Below are 26,277 nucleotides of genomic sequence, written 5' to 3'. Positions count from 1 at the left end.
TCCACCACCTCCCTAGGTAACCCATTCCAGTGCTTCACCACCCTCCTAGTGAAAAAGTTTTTCCTAATATCCAACCTAAACCTCCCCCACTGCAACTTGAGACCATTACTCCTTGTTTTGTCATCTGCTACCACTGAGAACAGTCTAGATCCATCCTCTTTGGAACCCCCTTTCAGGTAGTTGAAAGCAGCTATCAAATCCCCCCTCATTCTTCTCTTCTGCAGACTAAGTAATCCCAGTTCCCTCAGCCTCTCCTCATAAGTCATGTGCTCCAGCCCCCTAATCATTTTTGTTGCTGTCCGCTGGACTCTTTGTCCACGTCCTTCTTGTAGTGTGGGGCCCAAAACTGGATGCAGTACTCCAGATAAAGCCTCACCAATGTCGAATAGAGGGGAATGATCATGTCCCTCGATCTGCTGGCAATGCCCCTACTTATACAGCCCAAAATGCCATTAGCCTTCTTGGCAACAAGGGCATACTGTTGACTCATATTCAGTTTCTCGTCCACTGTAACCCCTAGGTCTTTTCTGCAGAACTTCTGCCTAGCCATTTGGTCCCTAGTCTGTAGCAGTGCCTGGGATTCTTCCATCCTAAGTGCAGGACTCTGCACTTGTCCTTGTTGAACTTCATCAGCTTTCTCTTGGCCCAATCTTCTAATTTGTCTCGGTCCCTCTGTATCCTCTGTACTGTGTGACTTGCTTTCCCCTGCCCTGAAGTGCAAGAATACCAAGATGAGAGCAGCCCTCACAGTTGAGAAGCGAGTGGCGATAGCCCTCTGGAATCTTGCAATGCCAGACAGCTACCAGTCAGTCGGAAATCAATTTGGAGTGGGTAAATCTACTGTGGGGGCTGCTGTGATCCAAGTAGCCAACACAATCACTGAGCTGCTTCTATCAAGGGTAGTGACTCTGGGAAATGTGCAGGTCATAGTGGATAGCTTTGCTGCAATGGGGTTCCCTAACTGTGGTGGGGCGGTAGACAGAATGCATATCCCTATCTTTGGACTGGACCACCTTGGCAGATAGTATATAAACCGGAAGGGGTACTTTTCAATGGTGCTGCAAGCACTGGTGGATCACAAGGGACGTTTACCGACATCAACGTGGGATGGCCAGGAAAGGTGCATAACGCTCACAGCTTCAGGAACTCTGGTCTTTTTGAACAGCTGCAGGAAGGAACTTACTTCCCAGACCAGAAAATTACCATTAGGGATGTTGAAATGCTTATAGTTATCCTTGGGGACCCAGCCATACACAAGTGCCCTGGACAGTAGTAAGGAGCAGTTCAACTATAGGCTGAGCAAGTGCAGAATGGTGGTAGATTGTGCATTTGGACATTTAAAAACGTGCTGGCGCAGTTTACTGACTAGGTTAGACCTCAGTGAAACCAGTATTCCCATTGTTATTGCTGCTTGCTGTGTGCTCCACAATATCTGTGAGAGTAAGGGAGAGACGTTTATGGTGGGGTGGGAGGTTGAGGCAAATTGCCTGGCGGCTGATTAAGCGCAGCCAGACACCGAGGTGATTAGAAGAGCACAGCTGGGTGTGCTGCGCATCAGAGAAGCTTTGAAAACCAGTTTCATGACTGGCTAGGCTACGGTGTGACAGTTCTGTTTGTTTCTCCTTGATGAAAACCCACCCCTTTGGTTGACTCTACTTCCCTGTAAGCCAACTGACCTTCCCCCTTCGATCACCACTTTCAGAGGCAATAAAGTCATTGTTTCAAAATCATGCATTCTTTATTAATTCATCACACAAATAGGGGGAAAACTCACAAGGTAACCCGGGAGGGGTGGGTGAGGAGCGAAGCACCGGGTGGGGTGATGGATGAGAGGAGGAGGGAATGACAAGGCCACACTACAGTTCAAAACTTATTGAATGCCAGCCTTCTGTTGCTTGGGCAGTCCTCTGGGGTGGAGTGGCTGGATGCCCGTAGCCTCCCCCACCCACATTCTTGGGTGTCTGGGTGAGGAGGATATGGAACTTGGGGAGGAGGGCAGGCGGTTATACAAGGGCTGCAGCGGCAGTCTGTGCTCCTGCTGCCTTTCCTGCAGCTCCACTAGACACCTGAGCTTGTCAGTTTGCTCCCCCATTAGCTTCAGCATTGCATCCTCCCTCCTCTTATCGCGTTCATTTAATGCTTTCCTGGACTCTTCCATTGTTTGCCTCCACGCATTCTGCTGAGCTCTTTCAGTGCGGGAGGACTGCATGAGCTCTGAGAACATATCATCATAAGTGCGTTTTTTTTCCGCCTTCTAATCTGAGCTAGCCTCTGGGACGGTGATGATAGGGGGAGCGTAGAAACATTTGCAGCTGCGGGAGGGGAAAAAAGGGAGAGTAGTATTTTAAAAGATACATTTTAGAGAACAAAGAGAAGACTTTTTCACACTGAATCAAGCGATTCACATTACATAGCATGTGCTTTTGGTACAAGGTCGCATTTTGCCTCTTATACTGAGTGCCTGCCGATTTGGTGTGAGACATCACACATGCTCGGCTGGGTAATAGAATTCGGCTTGCAGGCAGCCATGGTAAGGCAAAGGGTTTCGGCTTCTTCAACCTTCATAACATGTGGGAATGGTTTCAAACAGCAGCACCATCCTTTCCCATACCAAGCAAAGCCCATTGGGTTGGCCATTTAAAAGGAGGGGCTGCGGTTTTAGGGTGAATGTGCAGCGCAATCCAACCCCCCCCCCCCCCCAATTCTCTGGGATGATCACTTCACCCTCCTTCCCCCCCACCCCACCCACGTGGCTAGTATCAGGGAAGATCCCTGTCAGCCAAACATGAACAGCTCAGCATGAACGGGCCTCTCCCCACTGCATGGCTAACAACGGGGATGATTTCTTTTCAGCCAAAGGCAAACAGCCCAGCAGGAACGGGCACCTCTAAATGTCCCCTTAAACAAATTTCCTGTATTTCAACCAGGTGACCATGAATGATATCACTTTCCTGAGGCTAACACAGAGAGATAAAGAACGGATGTTGCTTGAATGCCACCAAAGCCCGGGCCCATTTGCTGCAATGTTTTGTTCTGCAATGATTCCAGACTACTTGCTACTGGCTTGGTGTAGTAAAGTGTCCTACCACGGAGGACGGAATAAGGCTGCCCTCCCCATAAACCTTCTGCAAAGGCTTTTAGAGTACCTCCAGGAGAGCTTCATGGAGATCTCCCGGGAGGATTTTCGCTCCATCCCCAGAAACGTTAACAGACTTTTCCAGTAGCTATACTGGCTGCGAATGCATCCCAAGTCTTCAGGGCAAATTAATCATTAAACACGCTTGCTTTTAAACCCTGTATTATATTTACAAAGGTACACTCACTAGAGGTACCTTCTCCGGCTTCATGGTCCGGGAGCCCACCTTGGGAAGGCTGGGAGGGTATTGGCTCCAGGGTGATGAACAGTTCCTGGCTGCTGGGGAGAAGGAATTCTCTGCTTGCTTGCTGTGCGCTATCCTCAACCTCCTCCTCCTTTTCCTCATCCACAAAATCCTCATCCCTGTTGCATGAGACTCCTCCCTTGCAGGTGTCCACGGACAGTGGTGGGGTAGCAGTAGGGGCCCCCCTAGAATTGCATGCAGCTCATCATAGAAGCGGCATGTATGGGGCTCTGACCTGGAGTGACTGTTTGCATCCTTTGTTTTTTGGTAGGCTTGCCTCAGCTCCTTAACTTTCACGCGGCACTGCTGTGTGTCCCTGTTGTAGCCTCTGTCTATCATGCCCTTGGAGATTTTGGCAAATATATTGACATTTCGTCTTTTGGAATAGAGTTCTGCCTGCACGGATTCTTCTCCCCATACAGCGATCAGATCCAGTACCTCCTGTTCAGTCCATGCTGGAGCTCTTTTGCAATTCTGGGACTCCATGGTCACCTGTGCTGATGAGCTCTGCATGGTCACCTGTGCTGATCAGCTCGCCACGCTGGCTAAACAGGAAATGAAATTCAAATGTTATCAGGGCTTTTCCTGTCTACCTGGCCAGTGCATCTGAGTTGAGAGTGCCGTCCAGAGCGGTCACAATGGAGCACTCTGGGATAGCTCCCAGATCCAATACCATCGAATTGCGTCCACACTACCCCAAATTCGACCCAGCGAGGTCGATTTTAGTGCTAAACCCCTCGCCAGGGAGGAGTACAGAAATTGATTTTAAGAGCCCTTCAAGTCGACAAAACAGGTTTGGTCATGTGGACGGGTGCAGGGTTAAATCGACCTAACGCTGCTAAATTTGACCTAAACTCGTAGTGTAGACCAGGGCTAGGGTGTTAAATGCCTATTTTGTTTCAGTCTTCACTAAAAAATAAAGTTAATTGTGACCAGATGCTTAACATAACTAATATTGAAGAGAAGGGGAAAGGAAGACAAGCTAGAATAAGTAAAGATCAGGTTAAAGAATATTTAGATAAGTTAGATGTATTCAAGTTGGAAAGGCCTAATGAAGTTCACCCTATGGTAGATAAGGAAATAGCTGAAGCAATCTCAGAAACAGTAGCAATCTTTGAGAATCCATGGAGGAAGGGTGATGTCCCAGACAACAGGAAAAAGGCAAATGTATCTTTAAAACAGGTAACAAAGAGCACCCAGGGAAAATATAGCCAGTCAAACTAACTTTGATACCTGGAAAGATAGAGGAACAAATTATTAAACAATCATGTGGTAAATATTGAGAGGATAACAGAATGATAAATAATAGCCTAACTCCTTATGTGTGTCCAGGCCCATGTGGACAAATTGGAGAGAGTCCAGTAGAGAGCAACAAAAATTATAAATGATTTAGAAAACCTGAATTATGAGTAAAGGTTAAAAAAAAAACTGGGTATTTTTAGTCTTAAACAAAGGAGATTGAGCGAGAGCCTGATAACGGTCTTCAAATATTTTAAGGGTTGTTTTAAAGAAGACAGTGATCAGTTGTTCTTCATGTCCACTTAAGGTAGGACAAGTAGAAACAGGCTTAATCTGCAACAGTGGATGTTTAAGGTAGATATTAGGAGAAACTTTCTAACTAAAAGGATAGTAAAATATTGAAAAAGGTTTCCACGGTAGGTTGTGGATTCCCTGTAATTTAAGATTCTTAAGAACAGGTTAGACAAACACCTGTCAGGGATGGTCTTGGTAACTTGTTCCTGACTCAGTGTAGGGGGTTGGACTTCATGATTTCTTGAGGTCGCCTCCAGCCCTAAATTTCTGATTGTGTATTAGATAGCATCTGTACTTGCTGCTCTGGAGAGACTTTGGACTGCAGTGACTCTGAACCTGACTTAGGGGATCATGGAGAGTAACTGAACATGAGCTCCCAGTAGGATGCTGTAGGTATGACAGCTAACATGAGCCATGGAAGTATAAGCAGGGGAATGTCGAGTAGGAATAGGGAGGTGGTAGTACTTCACTATACAGCATTAAGGAGACCATTACTGGATATTGTGTCAAAAAAGAGATGCTGACAAATTCGATGGGGTTTGGATAAGAGAATGATGGAAATCCTGCTTTGTAATGAGAGACTTAAGAAGCTCAATCTATTTAGCTTATCAAAGAGGAGGTTAAGAAGTGACCAGATCATAGTGAGGAGATTTCTGAGAGCAGAAGGTTCTTTAATTTAATAAACAAAAGCAGGAAGATGCCCAGTGGCTGGAAAATTTGTCTAGATAAATTCAGGTTGTAAATATGTTTAACAGTCATTATGGTAATTAATCACTGCATTATATTTTGCAGGGATATGATGGACTTTCCATCATTTGAGGTCTTGAAATCAACACTGGATGCCCCGACTCCACCCCTGCCCTACCCCCATTCCAACCCCTTCCCCAAAGTCCCTGCCCCTGTTAGACTGCTCCCCAAATCTCTGCCCCGGCCCCGCCTCCTCCCCTGAGCGTGCCGCGTTCCCCCTTCTCCCCCTTCCTCCCTCCCAGCACTTGTCGCGCGAAACAGCTGTTTTGCGGCAGCAAGCGCTGGGAGCAAGGGGGAAAAAGCGGGCATGCGGCGCGCTCAGGGGAGGAGGCAGAGGCGGAGGTGAGCTGGGGCGGGGCAGGGAGCTGCAGGTGGGTGCAGATCACCCATCAGTTTTTCCCCGTGGGTGCTCCAACCCCAGACTACCCACGGAGTTTGTGCCTATGCCAGATACCTAGAGAAGGTAGCAACTCTGCTCTGCTTCCCAGGGGAGTAAGTTAGGGCCATTCCCTAGACAGAGTGGATGAACCCTTGCTCCAGATCAGTGCGTCATGTGATCTTGTATAATTTATAGCTCAGTCCCTGTAGGCTTCGGTTGGGAAAAGGAAGGATCCTTTCAGGGTAGGTTACTAATATCCTCGCTCTGGAAGCAGTAACAGCACTGAGCTTAATGAACAAGATCAAACACTTGTTCCCTTGACCCCCTGTGCAGGATTTCCATTTTTCAAACCCAACCTGATCTCCCAGCTGGAATGAGGGCAGGAGCCATGGGTCCCCAACAAAGGCGCCGACTCCATGGGTGCTCCAGGGCTGGAGCATCCATGGAGAAAAATTAGCAGGTGCTTAGTACCCACCAGCAGCCAAGCTCCCCCCTCTTGCCCATGGGCAGCCCCGCCAATCAATTCCTCTCCCTCCCTTCCAGTGCCTCCTGAACACTTCGGAACAGCTGTTCTGTAGCATGCAGGAGGCACTGGGAGGGAGGGGGGAGGCATGGGGGTGAGGCGGGCTCAGGGGAGGGGGCATAAAGAGGCATGGTGGGGTGGAGCCGTGGGGGAAGGGCCTGGGGTGGGGAGGAAGAGGTGGGTCAGGGTTGGGACCTTGGGGGAAGAGTGGAGTGGGGGCGGGGCTGGGGCTAAGTGGGGATTGAGCACCCCCAGGGAAAATCAGAAGTTGATGCCTACGGTTCCCAGTCTTCAGGGCTACAAGGAAAAGGGGATCTTAAAAGACACACACACAGGAGAGGAATTGATGAAACTGACTCAAAAACAATTTAGTTATATCCCCTTGGCAGACATCACTGATGAATTTTCACCAATCCTCAGCTATATTCAGATGGGATAGGAGGTTGAATTGGTCCCTTCCTCTCCCTCCTTTGAAATATAGTTGCGGTGGATGGAGATTTTTTCTTCCTGATTTCTTTTAAGTCCCCAGTAATTAGTTAGTTTTTTTCCTCCCTTTGCTATTCTCTTCTTCCCCCTCAGCACAGTGGATGATTCCTGTCTGGATTCTCTTTCTATCCCAGCAGGTGATGGGACGGTGAGTGAGAAAAAGAAGGAAGATTCTGAGCAGGTGGGATCACAGGTGACATTATCAGGTAAAGCCACAGGGAAAGTTTTCCAGAGCACTGAACAGGGAGAAGCCTGTCAGAGTCAGCGCAGGCCAGAGAGGCAGCTGGGAAACCAAGCAGGGGAGATCCAGCGTGAATCCACTCACAGGAGCAGAGGGTTCAAAGAAATCAAACAGCCTGTACTACAGAGAATCGCCTCTGGAGAGGAACTGAACTTATGCAGCGACTGTGGGAGAAGCTTCCTTTGGAAATCAGCCCTTATTACTCACCAGAGAATCCACACAGGAGAGAAACCCTATAAGTGTCTAGACTGTGAGAAAAGCTTCAGCCGCAGCTCACACCTTATTTCACATCAGAGAACCCATACAGAGGAGAAACCGTATAGCTGCTCTGAGTGTGGAAAAAGCTTCAATCAGCAGTCCAATCTTCTTATACACCAGAGAATCCACACAGGAGAACGGCCCTATAAATGCCCCGACTGTGGGAAAAGCTTCAGTTACAACTCAGTCCTTATGACACATCAGAAAATGCACACTGGAGAGAAGCCCTATAAATGTCTTGACTGTGAGAAAATATTTAGCCAGCGCTCAGACCTCACTAAACATCAGAGAACCCATACGGGGGAGAGACCCTACAAATGCAATGAGTGTGGGAAAAGCTTTAGTCTGAGCTCCCACCTTATTTCACATCAAAAAACCCATAAGGGAGAGAAACCCTATATATGCTCCAACTGTGGGAAAAGCTTCAGTGACAGCTCAAACCTTATTACGCATCAGAGGATCCACACAGGAGAGAAGCCCTACAAATGCCCTGAGTGCAGGAAAAGCTTCGGTCGTCTCTCGCACCTTAATAGACACCAGACAATCCACACAGGAGAGAGACCCTTTAAATGCTTGGACTGTGGGAACAGCTTTCGTGACAGCTCATCCCTCATCAGACATCAGAGAATCCACACACAAGAGAAACCCTAGAAGATGGGTGAAGTGAACAACGACATGGTTGATTCCCACGAATATCGGAGGGTCAGGTAAGACAGTACTGGCCATCTAATGAGGACATGCAATAGCTATTAAAGTAGATAATGAAATTACGTTCCTAGAACAGAGTCATGCAGAGCAAGAGGCAGAGATAAGATTCCCATGTTGTGATGAGATTTGATTATTACGTCTCAAGAAGCTCTAAACGTCCTCTGATCAGCTCCTGCACTGAAGTTTGTTGATACAGACCTAGAACCATCTTTATCTTATGTGCTGTGACTTTGATTTATTCTTGATACTGTTTTAGTTAATTGATACATTCAGGAGTAGAGATGGACTCAGTTAGGTCAGAAATGCAATGATACTTGGGCTCTGGGCACTGAGTTAGGATGATGGTTTATTTGTGACTTTCTTGCTTTGAATGAAGAAGAGTAAAGTGGATCCCAGTTTCTCAAACTCTGAGACCTTTATCTGGAGATGTCAAGAATGTGAAGATGGGCCTCTGTGTAATGAAATGGGCCCTCTGGGAAAGTCTCTTTAAAGGTTTATTTTATATTGTATAATCTAGCTTGTATAATTACCCTGGAGTTCTGCTTTTTATTTCCTGTACTTACCATGAATTCATAGATCTAAAATGTCTAACTAGATGACTGAATTATTGATTATTACCAGTGGAGTTACATGCTTTCACTGTTATGGGTCTGCAGTTGTCCTTTCTGATATATGTATCCACTACAAAAGTCCTGTAATAAGGCGGTAAAATTCCTGACCCAATTACTTGTGCTTAATCCTTCTACATTTAGAATCTAGGTCTATTAAATACACTGTAGTTCCATTGAAATTAGTTTGATATTTCATTTTTAGACAACAGGCACTTAGCCCAAACTATCAAAAAGTTTACTTCAGAATCATGAGTGTAAATACACTGAAGCTAATTCCCTGGAATCTAAATATATGTGTTTGCCTGAGTGTGGAGCAAAAGCAATAGCAACAAGAGATTCCATAATAAAGTTAATTTGCAGCTTGTACAAACCAGTGGTAAGGATGGGTGAAAAGGAGATCACAGTGCAATTAAAGCCACTGGGCTGCAAAGGGAATCCAGTTTGTGTAACTGGAATTGGAAAGTGATAGAATCTGTGAAGATAGGTCTTTTCTACATGGAAAAGATTTTCTGATATATGTGTTTCTTCTGTAACTGTACTGGCATAACTATAGGGGGGGGATGTTGTACTTAAAGTACTGCACAGGATCTTTTCAGGGGGAATAAGGCAAAACGCCACATTTATTAGTAATACGTGTATTCATTAACACTGTATCATATGCATATAATATATTACACTTACACTCACACACACACACACAAACACACTCCGTCTTGTTGTTACCAATTAGTTGCTCCCCTTAAATTCACTGGCCAGGTGAGTTAGATGGGGCAGGGGGTGGAGCCGGGCTTCTGCCGATCCGGATCGATGCTCCCATGTTGACAAGACGAGACCCGGGGTCCTCTGCAAGACACCTTACTTTTATAGCAGCTTTCCTCTTATGCAAATCTATACCAGATTCAAACTCTGTGTCTGTGTCCATTGGTCCTTTGTGCTGCTTTCTTTTGAGTGTTGTCCCAATGCTGCAAAGGCTAGGTCTAAGAGTGGGGGGAGAGCTCTTGTTCTACTGCTAGCAAAAAGAAATTTTTCTTCTATCTTATTCTATCCTTAGGGGCTATAATATTATACCAAGGGCAATGCAAAGTTTCTAAATGAGGCTTTGATACAAAGTCCCATGAAAACAGAGGTCACACGTGGGTAGACCCACCACAAGGTTATATGAAGAGGCACAATGTAAAATAACTGCACTCAAAAACAATATAAAACTTTAGAGCCTACAAGTCCAGTCAGTCCTACTTCTTGTTCAGCCAATCACTTAGAGAAACAAGTTTGTTTACATTTGCAGGAGATAATGCTCAGGGCCGGCTCCAGGCACCAGCCCTCCAAGCATGTGCTTGGTGTGGCACTTTCTAAGGGGCGACACTCTGCCCCCCCCTTTTTTTTTTTTTTTTTTTTTTTTTGCTTCGGGTGGCATTGCCGGGAGCCGGCCCTGGCCCAGCCACTCGCCCTGTCAGCGCAAGCTGGGATTCGCGCCCCCTGGGGAGACTTGGATTGGCAGTGGCAGCGGCAGCAGGACCCCTCCTCCCTCCCTGCATCCCGGGCCCTGCTTCCCTCTCTCCCTGGCTCCTCACAGACTCTCGCCGCTGCTGCAGCCCGGGCTCCCAGAGTGTGTGAGGAGCTGGGGAGGGAGGGAAGCGGGGTCCCCTGGAGCTGAGTCCGGGCTGCGGCGGCGAGAGGGGCTCCCAGAGTCAGGGCCACCCGGGGGGGGCAAATGGGGCAATTTGCCCGGGCCCCACAGGGGCCCCCACGAGTATGTCGGAGGCTCCCCCCGCCTCCGTCTTCTCCCATCCCCCGGCATCTCTGCTGGTAAGGGGGCGGGGCTGTGAGCTGCAGCTGAGCGGCAGGAAAGAAGACCCCGCTGGAGACACCACACCACTGCAGCGCTGTCCGGGAGAGTGGGTAAGCGGCATGGAAAGGGGCTGGGCACCCCCCCAACCCTATCCCCCACAGCCCTGACCCCCAGCTCCGAGCCCAGCCCCTCTGAGCCAGGCACCCCCCAACCCCATCCTCCCACAGCCCTGACCCCCAGCTCTGAGCCCAGCCCCTCTGAGCCAGCCCCCCCAACACCATCCCCCACAGCCCTGACCCCCAGCTCCGAGCCCAGCCCCTCTGAGCCAGGCACCCCCTGACTCTATTCCCCCACAGTCCTAACCCCCAGCTCCGAGCCCAGTCCCTCTGAACCGGGCACTCCCCTGACCCCATACCCCCCACAGCCCTGACCCCCAGCTCCGAGCCCAGCCCCTCTGAGCCGCACACCCCCCGACACCATCCCCCCACAGCCCTGACCCCCAGCTCCGAGCTCAGCCCCTCTGAGCGGGACACCCCCCGACCCCATCTCCCCAGAGCCCTGAGCCCAGCCCTGTGAGCCGGACACCCCCTAACCCAGAGCCCAGCTCCCCACCCAGCCCTGGGCAACAGCAGCACCACCCACAGGCAGCGACAGCCCATTGGCACCAACCATCACCATCACCCAGCAACAGCCCATTATGTAATTGCAAATGTATACATACCATTAAAGCATTTAATGTTTTTAAATAATGTATTTAGTGTATTTTCAAATTATTATAAATTAATTTTAGAATGTATTTCACTAGTTATTTTTTACATTTCCAAATACATGTTACTATAGTATTGCAACTTTTTTTTATGGAAGGGGCCCCCGAAATTGCTTTGCCCCTGGCCCCCTGAATCCTCTGGGCAACCCTGCCCCGAGTGTGTGAGGAGCCGGGGAGGGAGGGAAGCAGGATCCCCTGGAGCCAAGGCCGGGCTGCGGCGGCAGCGAGAGGGGCTCCCAGAGTGTGTGAGGAGCCGAGGAGGAAGGGAAGCCGGATCCCCTGGAGCCGAGCCCGGGCTGCGGCGGCGGCGAGAGGGGCTCCCAGAGTGTGTGAGGAGCTGAGGAGGAAGGGAAGCAGGGTCCCCTGGAGCCGAGCCCAGGCGGCAGCAAGAGGGGCTCCCGGAGTGTGTGAGGAGGTGAGCGGCCAGCTGGGCTCATTGGTGCTGAGCAGGTAGCCCCACAGCCAGAGAGCCTCGCCTTCCCACCCGCCGGGGCTGGGCCAGGGCGTGGTGAGGCTGAAGAGTAGCAGGTCCGGGGGGCCATCCAGGTCCTCAGCCGCCAGCATGTCGGGGGTGAGGGCGGTGAGCACGAACTGATCCACCTCGGCCACCAGCAGTGCCGCGAAGCCCAAGGAGGGGGCCGTGTTCTCCGCACTGCCCCGCAGCTGCACCGCCACCTGGAAGTACTCCCGCTCCGCGCCGCCCAGCAGCTCCACCCGCATGGGGTTAGAGTCGCAGCTGGGCCAGGGCTCGGACACTGTGTGCTGGTAGCGTATCCCATGTTTGGGGGGAGCCCAGTGCTGGTGCGGGTGGGAGGGGGCACTGGTGGGCGGGGGGAAGCTCAGGGCTAGGGGTAGGGGGGGGCAGCCAAAAATTTTTTTGCTTGGGGTGGCAAAAAACCTAGAGCTGGCCCTGATAATGCTGCCCACTTCTTATTTACAATGTCACCTCAAAGTGAGAACAGGAATTCACATAGCACTGGTGTAGCCAGTGTCACAAGCTATTTACGTGCCAGATATGGTAAAGATTCATATGTCCCTTCATGCTTTGCCCACCATTCCATGCTAATGACAATAACAATCCAAAGCAGTGCAGACTGATGCATGTTCATTTTCATCATCTGAGTCAGATGCCACCAACAAAAAGTTGATTTTCTTTTTTGGTGGTTCGAGTTCAGTGGTTTCTGCATTGGAATGTTGCTCTTTTAAGACTTCTGCAAACATGCTCCACCCCTCATCCCTCTCAGATTTTGGAAGGCACTTCAGATTCTTAAACCTTGGGTCAAGTGCTGTAGCTATCTTTAGAAATCTCACATTGGTACCTTCTTTGTGTTTTGTCAGATCTGCACTGAAAATGTTCTTAAATCAAACAACATGTGCTTGGTCGTCACCCGAGACTGCCATAACACGAAATATATGGCAGAATGCAGATTAAACAGAGCAGGAGACATACAATTCTCCCCCAATGAGTTCAGTTGTTACCCGGGGTTTTTTCAACCCAAAGCTCTTGGTAACTTTTACTCGGTGTGAGGAGGTGTCAGGAAATAAATCAGGAGAGACATGGCCGTCCGACCGATAGATGGCTGTCACAAACAGGACAACACAAGAGTGCTTTCACTTAAAGCTAAACTTTACTTAGACTCAAGCACTTACACATGTCCACAACAAGATTAGTAATACACCCACAACCCTTGATCATTACCAAAGCTGAGTGTGGCTCTCGAGTGGCACAGTGGCAGCCTGTCTGCTGCTGGGGAACACAAGATGCATCCAGAAGGAGAGACCAGTCCCCCAAAGGAGTCCCCTTATTTATACGTTAGTAATAGAATGACATGTCCCTTAAAGAAACCTTGTTAAGTAAGCAGTTTCAAGCAAGAGGTTCCTTCTGATTATTGATTAACCAGGTGTGGGTTTTTCCAGAGTCTGCAGCTCTGAGACCCCAATAGACATTCCTGCTCTTTTAAAATGCATATATCAGCAACTTCAACACAATTCTTATCAGGAAGGACGCAAGGTCAAGCTGCCCCTTCCATGGCATCCTGAAACCCCCTCCCCTCCTGCCTTGCTCAAGCTGAGTTTGCTGAATGGCCAATTTACAGCTTGCTGACTAGGTTGCTTTTTAACAATAAGCCATAGTGGTTTTAGGCACTTTACTGGTTTGCCAAAGTCTCCCCGTACACAGTCACAAATTTAATTAATGCACTGTGGGTTTTTTACAAGCGTCATCAGCATGGAAGCATGGCCTCTGGAATGGTAGCCAAAGCATGAAGGTGCATACAAATGTTTAGCATATCTGGCATGTAAATACCTAGCAATGTCGGTTACAACAGTGACATGTGAACGCCTGTTCTCACTTTCAGGTGACATTGTAAATAAGAAGTGGGCAGCATCATCTCCTGCAAATGTAAACAAACTTGTTTGTCTTAATGATTGGCTGAACAAGAAGTAGTACTGAGTGGACTTGTAGGCGCTAAAGTTTTACATTGTTTTGTTGTTTTATTTTTGAGTGCAGTTACATAACAAAAAAATCTACATTTGTAAGTTGCACTTTCACGATAGAGATTGCATTACGTACTTGTATGAGGTAAATTGAAAAATACTATTTCTTCTGATTATCATTTTTACAGTGCAAATATTTGTAATAAAAAATATAAAGTGAGCACTATACACTTTGTATTGTGTATTGTAAATTGAAATCAAATATTTGAAAATGTAGAAAAACATCCCAAATATTTTATAAATTTCAATGGGTATTCTATTGTTTAACAGTGCGATTAAAATCATGATTAATCATTGGGGGTACTCTGCACCTTTAACACACATTAATTGTTAATTGTGTGAGTTAACTGCAGTTAATCGACAGCCCTAGATTAATCCAAAGAAAGGCACTCTTATATTGTAATAAGAGTGCCCACATGGGGAATTAGATTGGTATAGTTACACCCATATAACTGGTAAAACTTTCTAGCATAGACAAGCCCTAAGGTCCTGGAGAGAGAGAGGCAAAATAATAGCTGAGAAAGGCAGTCCTCCTTGGTGGGTCAAAAGAAATGGAAGAAGTTTTTGATGGCAGCCTTGAAGTCATAAGATAGCAAAGGGAAAAAAAAACTTGCTACTGGAAGAACAAACATTTTGAAATCAAAGTTGTACATTAAAACAAAATCACAATAAGAGCATAGGCAATGTTGTACTAGAAACCATTATGTGATGTGATTGCTTAGCTACTAGCATCAGTTATTGTTTTCTGTGATTATTCACTATAAAATCATACATATAAGTAGCATAGTTGGCACAATGTTAACCAAGGTAAATGATGGCATGACAAGAAAAATAAGAGTAATGAAAATACCCTTCTAAAAATAAATAAATGGAGGAGTGAAACTACATTTACTGTAGATTACAGGAGGGGGCGTGCTATTTAGGCAATCAAAATAGTAGAATAAGACCCACTTGTGAGCTGCAATGAGGCCATGTGCAGACATACACCTTTGTAAACTGGTAAGGAATTTTAAACTCCAGTAACATATGAACAAATTTAGGAGGGTGTCTGTGTCAAATGTTTCCCTGAATCAAATCTCCTTTGACAGCTCAAGACATCGTTATAGAGCATGAACCGCCCGGGGGGGTGCGGGGGGGAAAGTGGGGCAATTTGCCCCAGGCCCCGGGCCCCACAGGGGCCCCCACGAGAGTTTTTCAGGGCCCCTGGAGCGGGGTCCTTCACTTGCTCTGGGGGTCCTGGAAAACTCTTGCGGGGCCCGGGCCCCCGGAGCTTCTTCCGCTCCGGGTCTTCGGCGGCAATTCAGCCACGGGGGGTCCTTCCACTCCAAGACCTGAAGACCCGTGGCGGGGGGTCCTTCCGCCACGGGACCCGCCGCCGAAGAACCCAGGCCCCCTGAATCCTCTGGGTGGCCCTGAGAAGCGCTCTCTTGTCTAGGCATTGGGGGTACTCTGCACCTTTACCACCACAGCCCCGCGGGATGGGGGAGGCTGAGATGGACCATCCAGTGAGGAACACAAGTCCCTCTGCCAACCTACACCCTACCTGGGTAACCACTCCAGACAGCTCACCCAATCTGTGGCAGTATTGCCAATGCCAAATGTTCAAAAATTATGTCAGCTTTATCAAAAAATCATGAGATTGGCTTTGGTAAGTTTGATCCCCTCTGTTCCTCCCTATCCTGGGGTTTAGCAAAGCTTTTGATACGGTCTCCCACAGTATTCTTGCCAGCAAGTTAAAGAAGTATGGGCTGGATGAATGGACCCATAAGGTGGATAGAAAGCTGGCTAGATCGTCGGTCTCAACGGGTAGTGATCAATGTCTCCATGTCTAATTGGCAGCCGGTATCAAGCGGAGTGCCTCAGGGGTCGGTCCTGGGGCCCGTTTTTTTCAATATCTTCATTAATGATCTGGAGGATGGTGTGGACTGCACCCTCAGCAAGTTTGCAGATGACACTAAACTGGGAGGAGTAGTAGATATGCTGGAGGGTAGGGATAGGATACAGAGGGACCTAGACAAATTAGAGGATTGGGCCAAAAGAAATCTGATGAAGTTCAACAAGGACAAGTGCAGAGTCCTGAACTTAGGATGGAAGAACCCCATGCACTGCTACAGACTAGGGACTGAGTGGCTAGGCAGCAGTTCTGCAGAAAAGGACCTAGGGGTTACAGTGGACGAGAAGCTGGATATGAGTCAACAGTGTGCCCTTGTTGCCAAGATGACTAATGGCATTTTGGGCTGTATAAGTAGGGGCATTGCCAGCAGATCGAGGGATGTGGTCATTCCCCTCTATTCAGCATTGGTGAGGCCTCATCTGGAGTACTGTGTCCAGTTTTGGGTCCACACTACAAGAAGGATGTGGAAAAATTGGAAAGAGTCCAGCGGAGGGCAACAAAAATGATTAGGGGGCTGGAGCACATGACTTGTGAGGAGAGGCTGAGGGAACTGGGATTATTTAGTCTGCAGAAGAGAAGAATGAGGGGGGATTTGATAGCTGCTTTCAACTACCTGAAAGGGGGTTCCAAAGAGGATGGCTCTAGACCAGTGGTTCCCAAACTTTAACAACCTGTGAACCCATTTCACTAGAATGTCACGTCTCGCAACCCCCCTCCTAAAAATGAATATTTCCACGGATTTTCTCCTTTACCTGAGTATAAATTATAAAAGCAGTGATCTTGGAAATATAAAATTTGTTTTTATGACATGCTTATTACACACTATTTATTATTATTTATCATTACAGTATTTTTATTATATTATGAAAACAGCAACACTCTTCCAAGATCTCACTTTCGCAGCTTGTATCACTTTGAATAAACCTGTTATACGACAAGGCTCGTATGTTTCATCAAGGAGCACCAGATGTGAAACAGCATGAAGGTATTTAATAAGCCAACTCAAAGAGTTCCTCCTACACATGCTTTCAGGTCTTGAGCAGTCTAGGCAAACAACGCATGATACAACAAAGCTTAAACTTGTTCTTCATAATAATTTTAAAAACAATACTAGCTGCCTATTTAATTTTAAAAACAGCAAAAAATATCCACCTCCCTTTCCATTTCTTATAAGGCGTCTTGACGTTTAAATCTCCTCAGTGTGATAGATCTGCTTGCTTTGATCTGCTTAGCTCTTGGAAGTCCAGGGGCTCCAGGCTGCTGGCCCTGTGCTGCCCAGGGTCCCTAGGGACAGCTCTGTCCGCCATTAGGGATTTTTTTCCCAAGAACCCCCTGTAACATTTTGTGAACCCCAGTTTGGGAACCACTGATCTAGACTGTTCTCAGTGGTACCAGATGACAGAACAAGGAGTAATGGTCTCAAGTTGCAATTGGGGAGGTTTAGGTTGGATATTAGGAAAAACTTTTTTACTAGGAGGGTGGTGAAGCACTGGAATGGGTTACCTAGGGAGGTGGTGGAATCTCCTTCCTTAGAGGTTTTTAAGGTCAGGCTTGACAAAGCCCTGGCTGGGATGATTTAGTTGGGGATTGGTCCTGCTTTGAGCACGGGGTTGGACTAGATGACCCCCTGAGGTCCCTTCCAACCCTGATATTCTATGATTCTATGTTTCACCCCCTGGCGCTGCCAGACAGCGCATCTCCCCCCGCTTTCTAAACTCCACCTTCTTCACTCTGTCCCCAATTTAATGTGTCTGACCCTCTCCTTCCCTTCCTCCACCTGTTTCACCCTCCTCCCAAAACATTTTGCCCCCTGCACAAATTCCACTGTGTGACGGGTTAAATCACAGAGCCCCCCTTGGGAGCTGCCACCTGATGTGCCAAGACTACCTCTGCTCCTTCTTTCCCTGCCACCTCGGGACCCCAGCACCCTGTCTTGCTGAGCCAGACACGCCAGTCTGCTCCAACACAGACCCAGGGTTTAAATTACTTGCCCCAAAGCTGCAGACTTAATTGAAAGCAGCTTACAGAAGTGTTCTTAGCTATAACACTCAGATGCCCAACTCCCAATGGGGTCTAAACCCAAATAAATCCATTTTACTCATAAATTGTTCGCCCTCTATAACACTGATAGAGAGATATGCACAGCTGTTTGCCTCCCCCCCCAGGTATTAACACATACTCTGAGTTAATTAATAAGTAAAAAGTGATTTTATTAAATACAGAAAGTAGGATTTAAGTGGTGCCAAGTAGTAACAGACTGAACAAAGTGAATTACCAAGTGAAATAAAATAAAACACGCAAATCTAAGCCTAATACAGTAATACAACAGAATACAGGTAAAAATCTCACCCTAAGAGATGTTTCAATAAGTCTTTCACAGACTGGACACCTTCCTAGCAGGGCTGGCTCTAGGTTTTTTGGCGCCCCAAGCAAAAATATTTTTGGTTGCGCCCCCCCATCCCCAGCCCTGAGCTCCCCCCCGCCCCCCCGTGCCCCCCCCCCCGCACCCCCTGCCGCCCCAGCACTGGGCTCCCCCCCAAACGTGGGATCTGCTACCAGCACACGGCAGCCGAGCCCTGGCCCAGCCGCGAGTCTGTCCCCATGCGGGTGGAGCTGCTGACCCGCGCAGACTGGGAGTACTTCCAGGTGGCGGTGCGGCTGCTGGGCGACATGGAGAACACGGCCCCCTCCCTGGGCTTTGCGGTGCTGCTGGTGGCCGAGGTGGATAAGTTCGTGCTCATCACCCTCACCCCCGACATGCTGGCAGCCGAGGACCTGGAGAGCCCCCCGAACCTGCTACTCTTCAGCCTCACCACACCCTGGCCCAGCCCCGGCGGGCAGTTGGTGAGGATCTCTGGCTGCGGGGCTACCTGCTTAGCACCGACAAACCCAGCCGGCCGTTCACCTCTTCACACACTCCAGGAGCCCCTCTCGCCGCCACCGCAGCCCTGGCTCAGCTCCAGGGGACCCCGCTTCCCTCCTTCCCCGGCTCCTCACACACTCTAGGCAGGGTTGCCCAGAGGATTCAAGGGGGTCTGGGGCAAAGCAATTTCGGGGGCCCCTTCCATAAAAAAAAGTTGCAATACTATAGTAACATGTATTTGGAAATGTAAAAAATAACCAGTGAAATACATTCTAAAATTAATTTGTAATAATTTGAAAATACACTAAATACATTATTTAAAAACATTAAATGCTTTAATGGTATGTATACATTTGCAATTACATAATGGGCTGTTGCTGCCTGTGGGTGGTGCTGCTGTTGCCCAAGGCTGGATGGGGAGCTGGGCTCTGGGTTGGGGGGTGTCCATCTCAGAGGGGCTGGGCTCAGAGCTGGGGGTCAGGGCTGTGGGGGGATGGTGTCAGGGGGTGTCCGGCTCAGAGGGGCTGGACTCGGAGCTGGGGGTCAGGGCTGTGGGGGGTTGGGGTCAGGGAGGTGCCCAGTTCAGAGGGGCTGGGCTCAGAGCTGGGGGTTAGGGCTGTGGGGGGATGGGATCGGGGGGTGTCCGGCTCAGAAGTGTTGGGCTCGGAGCTGGGGGTTAGGGCTGTGGGGGATGGGGTCGGGGGGTGCCCGGCCCCGGCCCCTTACCATGCCGCTTACCCCCTCTCCCGGACAGCGCTGCAGTGGCATGGTGTCTCCAGCGGGACCTGAGTTCTCAGCCCCACCCCCTTACCAGCGGAGACGCCGGGGGATGGGGGAAGACGGAGGCGGGGGGAGCCTCCGACATACTCGTGGGGGCCCCTGCAGGGCCCGGGGCAAATTGCCCCACTTGCCTCCACCCTGGGCAGCCCTGACTCTGGGAGCCCCTCTCGCCGCCGCAGCCCGGGGTTGGCTTCAGGGGACCCCGCTTCCCTCTCTCCCCGGCTCCTCACACACTCTGGGAGCCCGGGCTGCGGCAGCGACAAGAGGGGCTCCCAGAGTGTGTGAGGAGCCGGGGAGGGAGGGAAGCGGGGCCCAGGATGCAGGGAGGGAGGAGGGGTCCTGCTGCCGCTGCCACTCCGAATTTCCCAAGGGCGGCTTGGTATTTCCCCGAGTGGGCTGTGCAGGGCGCCGCCGGGCTGGGCAGGGGGCTTGCGCCAACAGGGTGAGTGGTTGGGCCAGGGCTGGCTCCCGCTAATGCCACCCCAAGCAAAAAAATTAAAAATAAAAAAAGGAGGGCCGGAGTGCCGCCTCTTAGAAAGTGCCGCTCCAAGCACATGCTTGGAGGGCTGGTGCCTAGAGCCGGCCCTGCTTCCTAGTCTGGGCACAGTCTTTTCCCCTGGTACAGCTCTTGTTCCAGCTCAGGTGGTAGATAGGGGATTTCTCATGATGGCTCCCTTTGTTCTGTTCTACGCATTTATATATCTTTTGCATAAGGCGGGAATCCTTTGTCCCTTTGGGTTCCCAGCCCCCCCATTCTCAATGGAAAAGCACTAGGTTAAAGATGGATTCCAGTTCAGGTGACATGATTACATGTCACTATAAGACTTCATTACGCACTTGCCAGCACACAAGTATACAGGAAGACTTACCGGTAAAACAGAGCCATCTGCAATCAATTGTCCTGGTTAATGGGAGTCATCAAATTCCAAACCACCATTAATGGCCCAGACTTTGCATAATTACAACAGGCCCTCAGAGTTATATTTCATATTTCTAGGTTCAGATACAAGAGTGGTACATTTATACAAGTATGATGATCACACTCAGTAGATTATAAACTTTGTAATGATATCTTACAAGAGACCTTTTGCATGAAGCATATTCCAGTTACATTAGCATATTTTCATAAAATCATATAGAGTGCAACGTCACACACTGATCCTACCCCTCCAATTTGTAGGGTGACCAATTTTGGTTGGACATACAGTAGAATGTTAGAGTTACGAACCCCAGAGTTACGAACTGACTGGTCAACCATACACCTCGTTTGGAACTGGAATTACACAATCAGGCAGCAGCAGAATCCTCCCCAAAAGCAAATATAGTACAATACTGTGTTAAACATAAACTACTAGCCAGGATGGGCCGGGATGGTGTCCCTAGCCTCTGTTTGCCAGAAGCTGGGAATGGGCGACAGGAGATGGATCACTTGATGATTACCTGTTGTGTTCATTCCCTCTGGGGCACCTGGCCTTGGCCACTGTCGGAAGACAGGATACTGGGATAGATGGACCATTGGTCTGACCCAGTGTGGCCGTTCTTATGTACACCTCTACCCCGTTATAACGCGACCCGATATAACACAGGTTCGCATACAGCATGTAGCATCGGGGCTCCAGCGGTGCTTTAAAGGGTCAGGGGCTCTGGCTGCTGTGGGGAGCCCTGGGCCCTTTAATCACCACCGAACCCCTGCTGCTGCTATCCCGGAGCTGCGGCAGCGGGGCTCGGACGGCGATTTAAAGGGCCTGGGCTCCCCGCAGCGGCCGGAGCCCGGAGCTCTTTAAATCAACGCTGGAGCCCTGCTGCTGGTACCCCGGGGCTGCGGCAGCGGGGCTCCACCGGCGATTTAAAGGGCCTGGGACTCCCTGCGGCTGGAGCCCCGGGCTCTTTAAATCACCGCTGGAGCCCTGCCACCGCTACCCCGATATAATGGCGTTTCACCTATAACGCGGTCGGGATTTTTGGCTCCCCACGACCGTGTTATATCGGGGTAGAGGTATACTAAAAAAATAAAGGGAAAGGTTTTTTTAAAAATTGACACGGTTAAGAAACTGTTTCTGTGCTTGTTTCATTTAAATTAAGATGGTTAAAAGCATTTTTCTTCTGCAGAGTAAAGTTTTAAAGCTGTTTTAAGTCCATGTTCAGTTATAAACTTTAGAAAGAAGAACCATAATGTTTCATTCAGAGTTACGAACAGACTACATTCCTGAGGGGTTCGTAACTCTGAGGTTCTACTGTATTCCTAGAGGTTTCATCACATGACCTACTCTTTAATTAAAGAGTAATCTTTAATTCCTGGAGACTCCTGGACAATCCTGGAGGGCTGGGAAACCTTTCAGCTTGCCCCCTCTTCTCCCTTTAGCCCTTGTTTACGGCAGCAAGCAGAGTCCGCTGGTAATAAGGGCAGAGGCTTCAGCAGCTGTTACTGAGCATCCTCAGCCCACCGGAGTCTGCTCCCTAACAGCAGAGTAGGGAATACAGACAGGAAGCAGGTTTTCTGGGCTCTGCCGGAGCATTGACCCCTCAGCTGGGGACTTCTGGTAATAGAGAAAGTGCTGGAAACGGGTAGGAAAGTGACTTTGCACAAAGGGACCCCCGGGAACCTCAGCTCCCTTTAGAAATCTGCTCCCGCCTTATAGATGCAGCTAGGGACTGAGCTGAGCTGCAAGGAAGTAACTGCTTCTTGTTGGGAACTGCTTGGGGTAAAACCGCGGTGGGTTGTATAGGTTGGGGGGGGAAGGGAGTTGCAGGGGGGCCATGATCAGATCGCAGTGCGGGTCTCCTTTTTCTCTGGGGGGTGGGGGGGAACATCAGGAAGGGGAAGCAGAGGAAAAATAAGAAATGGAGAAGAATGGGGGGAGGGGAGAGGCAGCATGAGATGTAGCAGATTTAACCATTTGTGCAGTTAGGGGAGAGGGAATAGTGGGTGGCACAGGGGAGACTGGGGGAGGGGCTAATTCTTCATTTAAAAATCCCTCCCTCCCACACCCACAGAGACAAGCCCTGAGGCCCCCTCAGATTCCAGAGTGAGAAGTAGATCTCCTCAATATTAAAGTGAGAACAGAGATGTGCTTGTTTCATCGGATACATCAGTTCTAAGAGGTCTTGGATCCTGTGTCTTTATAAGAGCACTTCCACACTGACAGGTAAATAGGCTTGGCAGAGTTCGATTTTTATTTTGTTATTGTTTTTACAGATAGTATCTATGTTTATTTTAAAGCATTTTATTGATTTAAATTGTCCTAGCTGTGGGAAATTATGGGAGGGGGGCAGACAATCAGGAATCAGACAATTATTTAGCGACAGTAGGCACTGAAATTCAAAAAGTTAAAGCTTCATAACTGTTCAAACAAAAAATTGTCAGCAGCTGATGTCAAAATCTAGACAAAGTAAATATCTGTAAATCAAACTCTAATAAGTTCTCAGGCAGCATTTTTCTTAGTTTGCCTATTTGTAAATTTGGATTATCGATGGAAATATTTTTTGTGGGCTTGCCTGTGCGCTGAAACAGACGTTCACTGATAAAAATCTAATCTTTCTAAACCTACTTGTAGATAACCTAACACCATCCTCCCCCTCCTATGGGACACTGGGTTAAGACTTAAGACACATGGGTTCTATTCCTGTCTCTGCTGCTGGGTGTCCTTGGACAAGTCACTTCCCCACTGTGTGCCTCAGTTTTCCACTCAAAATGCGGCTAATGATACTGACTCCTTCTGTAAAGTGCTTTGAGACCCTCTGATGAACAGGACGATAAAAGCTAGGTATATAATTAATGACCCACTCTGACCCCTTTGTAAGATTGTGGTCACTGTTATTTATTTAGCAAATTTTAGTAATTTGATTATTTGTTATTGAGGGCTCTAGCCACATCCAGCTAACATTCAGCTTCTTTTTGTATATTTTGCGCTTCCAAAAAAGTCTCTTTTTAAAAAATAAATATTAGTTTAACACGTGATTTCATAACATCTTTGAAAGGAATTGTTTTCCAGAAATGCCTGTCAAATTTAATCCAAACATTGGATTAAATGTTGGATTGGATTAAATTGGATTAAGCCCCTGTGAAAGGGGCTGCTGTACTCACCACTGGAAGGCACTGCCTCGTGGCAGTTCTGGGGATTTGCTCGGTGAGGCCGATGCCCCTTCCAGCGGTTGCTTGCCATCCCTCTGTGGCTCTCTCAGGTCTGCAGCCCTTCTCTCACTCCAGGAAGCGCAGCCTCCTCTTCATGCCTCCACACTCCGGGCTAGGTCACTCAACACTTCCCCCCTTCAATTCTCTGTCACTACTACAGTGTCCCACGCAATCTTCCCATTCACTGCCCCGCACCTGATCTATGCCACACCCATAGGGGTTAGGTTATCTACTTATCCTACCCTTGCTGGCCATTGATCATTGTCCTCTTTATAAACAGCCTTTTAAATATTTGAAAGCTGTTATCATGTCCCCTCCTCAGCCTTCTCTTCTCTAGACTAAACATGCCCAGTTCTTTCAACCTTCATTCAGAGATCAGGTTTTCTAAACTCTCATCATTTGTGTTCCTCTCCAGTTTGTTCACATTGTTCTAACAGCGCGGTGCTCAAAATTGGACCCAGTACTCCTGCTGAGGCCTCTCCAGTGCTGAGTAGAGTGAAACAGTTACCTCCTGTGTCTTACATACAACACTCCTGTTTCTTTGAAGTGTATGTGCAAAGTGCCTCAGGTGGCACATGACCAGGATTCATCACTGAATTTGCTCCACTGGATGGCTCATTAGCTTCCCTGGTTTATCCCAGAATTACATTTGCCTTTTTTTTTTTTTTTTTTTTAACAGTGCCTCACTTTTAAACTAGTCCCTTTCAAGCCTAACACTATAAATAGCAGGGACCACATCCCTAAAAGTGCCTTAAGAAAAAATGCATCCTTACTCCTTGGAGAATTACAGTGTGATAAACGTATTAGAAATTCTGAAGAAATTACACAAATTAGAGGATTGGGCCAAAAGAAATCTGATGAGGTTCAACAAGGACAAGTGCAGAGTCCTGCACTTAGGACGGAAGAATCCCATGCACAGCTACAGACTAGGGACTGAATGGCTAGGCAGCAGTTCTGCAGAAAAGGACCTAGAGATTACAGTGGATGAGAAGCTGGATATGAGTCAACGGTGTGCCCTTGTTACAAAGCCTGGCTGGGATGATTTAGTTGGGGATTGGTCCTGCTTTGAGCAGGGGGTTGGACTAGATGACCCCCTGAGGTCCCTTCTAATCCTGATATTCTATGAAGAATAGATAATTGATATGAGTTAATGTAACAGAGATCTTGGAGATTTGTATTGTTCTGTATTTGTATTGTTCTGCTTGGCCTCCATGCATCTGGAGGGGCTTCCAAAGTAGAGCACAGCAGTATGGCATGCACACAAACAATGGCCTGCACTAATTCAATTCACATCCAATTTAGTACACTTTGAAAGAGGACTCCAAAATTTGCACCAAATAGGCAGTTAGAATGCTTTACGAGTTTGCACCATAGGTGCACAGGCCTTTTCCATCTGCACTAAATTGAGGTAGCGCAGACTAACACCCCCAAACCTCCAAGAAGACAAGCCCCAGAGATAGCCCCTGCCTGCCAATAGAGTGGGGGCAGAGTGAAGGCAGCTGACTTCAGCACTGTTACTGAGCATGCTCAGTCCATGTGAGCATGTTCAGTACAAGCCAAACAGCAAATCTAGAGGGCAAGTGACCCTGCATGCAGTATTTTGCATTCAGGACATGCCTGGAATATCTGATATCCAAGCTTAATGTGTAAAACTGCTGGCTACATTCCTATGAGAGTCTTGGTGAATTAATAAACCTGTTGATTAGTAACTATCCTCATCTGAGAAGTGTCGTCACATGTCACCGGTGTGGTGCTCTGCTCTGTTCAATGATGATAACAGTTGGCTGTGTGCGTGTGTTCCCTCTGTGTGCTGATCGCTGACACAGCAGACCCTGAGAGAACCCCCAATGACCACAGACTCCAATAAGGTACGAAGGCACCCGGCCAGGTTTATTGTCAAACAAAACACAGTCTCTAGCTCCCCGGATCAGATGTCTACAGTTCTGCTAGTACATATGTGCTCCCTAACAATGGACCGGCTCAGTCAGTGGCAGGACTTACCACTGCCCCCTAGGCCAGACAGAGACAACTACACAAGGGTGCATTCTTATACAGAGGTACAAACAAGTTACACATCACTCCTGACGCATTGAGGTCCCACCCCTCTACATGTTAGGGTGCTGCCTCTCTCCTGGTACATGTTGGTTCGAACAAACAAGTCTATCCATCATATTATCCTTTTGACCCTGTCTTTAGGATGGGTCAGCCTGCTCCTCATTAGCTCTGTGGAATGTGTTCGTACCAGAATGTTCTGGTGCCGTCCTGGCACATATTCATCCTACTAGTACTTGATACCTTTTATATATGTGTATACGTGCAATTAGAAGCCTTCTTCTTGCCAACTTCTGTGAGCAGGGCCTGCCTCTGGCTCACAGCTTTGCTTTATGTTAGCAAAGTCTTGACCATTACTTTAGTTCAGGCCTCAGGCCTCATACCAGGCCTCTGATCCCAAGGGTTTATGTTTCAGGGCCTCATCTTACTACAAGAAGTACTGTCCAGGGTAAAAGTAAACCTGGGAAAAACCTAGCATTGAAATTAATGAACTAATGCTCTTGGGTTCTGGTCTGACCTCTGCCATTTGCCTGCCGGGTAACCTTGGGCAAGTCACTTCACTGCTCTGTGCCTCAGTTTCCCCATCTGTAAAATGGGGATAATGATCCTGCCCTCTTTTAAAAGTACTTTGACATCTAC

At 48.3% G+C, this 26,277-nt stretch overlaps 1 protein-coding gene across 1 annotated transcript in view; it reads left to right on the top strand.

Annotated features, from left to right (window-relative positions):
• Positions 1-26,277, top strand: part of LOC117887590 (zinc finger protein 189-like) — a 63,040-nt gene that overhangs the window by 6,118 nt on the left and 30,645 nt on the right. The window contains exon 3 of the mRNA XM_034790234.1: positions 7,183-8,196. Coding sequence (XP_034646125.1) covers positions 7,183-8,196 — 1,014 coding nt within the window. The remainder of the gene's footprint in view (positions 1-7,182; positions 8,197-26,277) is intronic.

The sequence above is a fragment of the Trachemys scripta genome, chromosome 14, assembly GCF_013100865.1.
Source record: "Trachemys scripta elegans isolate TJP31775 chromosome 14, CAS_Tse_1.0, whole genome shotgun sequence".
Lineage (NCBI taxonomy): Eukaryota > Metazoa > Chordata > Testudines > Emydidae > Trachemys > Trachemys scripta.
The sequence above is the reverse complement of the archived record's forward strand: the minus strand, read 5'-3'. Positions and strand labels throughout refer to the sequence as shown.